General features: G+C 69.3%; 1 protein-coding gene across 1 annotated transcript in view; it reads left to right on the plus strand.

Annotated features, from left to right (window-relative positions):
* CHLNCDRAFT_57209 (hypothetical protein) overlaps positions 1-1,048 on the plus strand; it is a 7,583-nt gene that overhangs the window by 3,645 nt on the left and 2,890 nt on the right. Inside the window, exons 13-16 of the mRNA XM_005849443.1 lie at positions 59-175; positions 338-366; positions 526-709; positions 967-999. Of these exons, the coding sequence (XP_005849505.1) occupies positions 59-175; positions 338-366; positions 526-709; positions 967-999 (363 nt within the window). The remainder of the gene's footprint in view (positions 1-58; positions 176-337; positions 367-525; positions 710-966; positions 1,000-1,048) is intronic.

The raw sequence follows: 1,048 nt of genomic DNA on the forward strand, positions 1-1,048 counted from the left end.
GGGTTCCCCCCCTCCCCCCCCCCCCCCCCCCCCCCGCACCCGCCCGTGTGCCTTGCAGGTGCGCAGCGCGGCTGCTGCCCCCGCCATCACCCGCAAGCCCTTTTGGTTTGAGAAGTTCTTTTGGTTCATCTCCTCCGAGAACTACCTGGTGCTGAGCGGGAGGGACGCGCAGCAGGTGGGGGCCGGACTGATAAGCACGACTGTTTTGTTTCTGTAACGAGTTTCATTGATGAGTTTTATTGACAAAAGATCGATCTTTCATCACACAGCCCTTCAAAAATTGGGCTGAGCCGCTTTATCGACATGCTGCGCTCCCGCCCGCCTGCCTGCCCCGCAGAACGAGCTGCTGGTGAAGCGCTACCTGCGGTGCGCTGCCCGCCGCGCGCCGCACCCCTACGGTCACACCCCGCCTGCGCCTGCCCGCCTGCCGCCGCGACGCGCCTCCGCCCTGCCCGGCCGCCCCCGCCTCCCCACTATTGTGCCTGCCTTTTCCGCCGGCCTCCCTGGCCTCTCTGCCCCCCGCAGGCGTGGCGATGCGTACGTGCATGCCGACCTGCACGGCGCCTCCTCCACCATCGTGCGCAACAGCGACCCGGGGGCGCCCATCCCGCCCCTCACGCTGTCGCAGGCGGGCCAGGCGTGCGTGTGCCGCAGCCAGGCCTGGGACGCCAAGATTGTGACCAGCGCGTGGTGGGTGCACCCGGAGCAGGTGAGGCCGGGGGGGGGTGTTGTGGTGGTGGCGGGGGGAGGGTGCGGGATGCGTGTTGTGGTGATGCGGGATGGGCGTGTGGCGTGTGGCGTGTGCGTGTGTGTGTGGTGGGGGCGTAACGGGGGTGAGCCCTGGCATGGGTGGGGCAGCAGCAGCACCTGGCACAGCAGCGCCTGGCAGAAGCCACGGCCCCTGGTTAGCCTGCCACACCGCCATGGCGCCACCCTGCCGCCCCCGCCCGCCTCCTCCCACCGCAGGTCAGCAAGACCGCCCCCAGCGGCGAGTACCTGGTCACCGGCTCCTTTGTGATCCGGGGCAGGAAGAACTACCTGCCGCCGC

This window comes from Chlorella variabilis (genome assembly GCF_000147415.1).
Source record: "Chlorella variabilis unplaced genomic scaffold CHLNCscaffold_5, whole genome shotgun sequence".
Taxonomy (NCBI): Eukaryota; Viridiplantae; Chlorophyta; class Trebouxiophyceae; order Chlorellales; family Chlorellaceae; genus Chlorella; species Chlorella variabilis.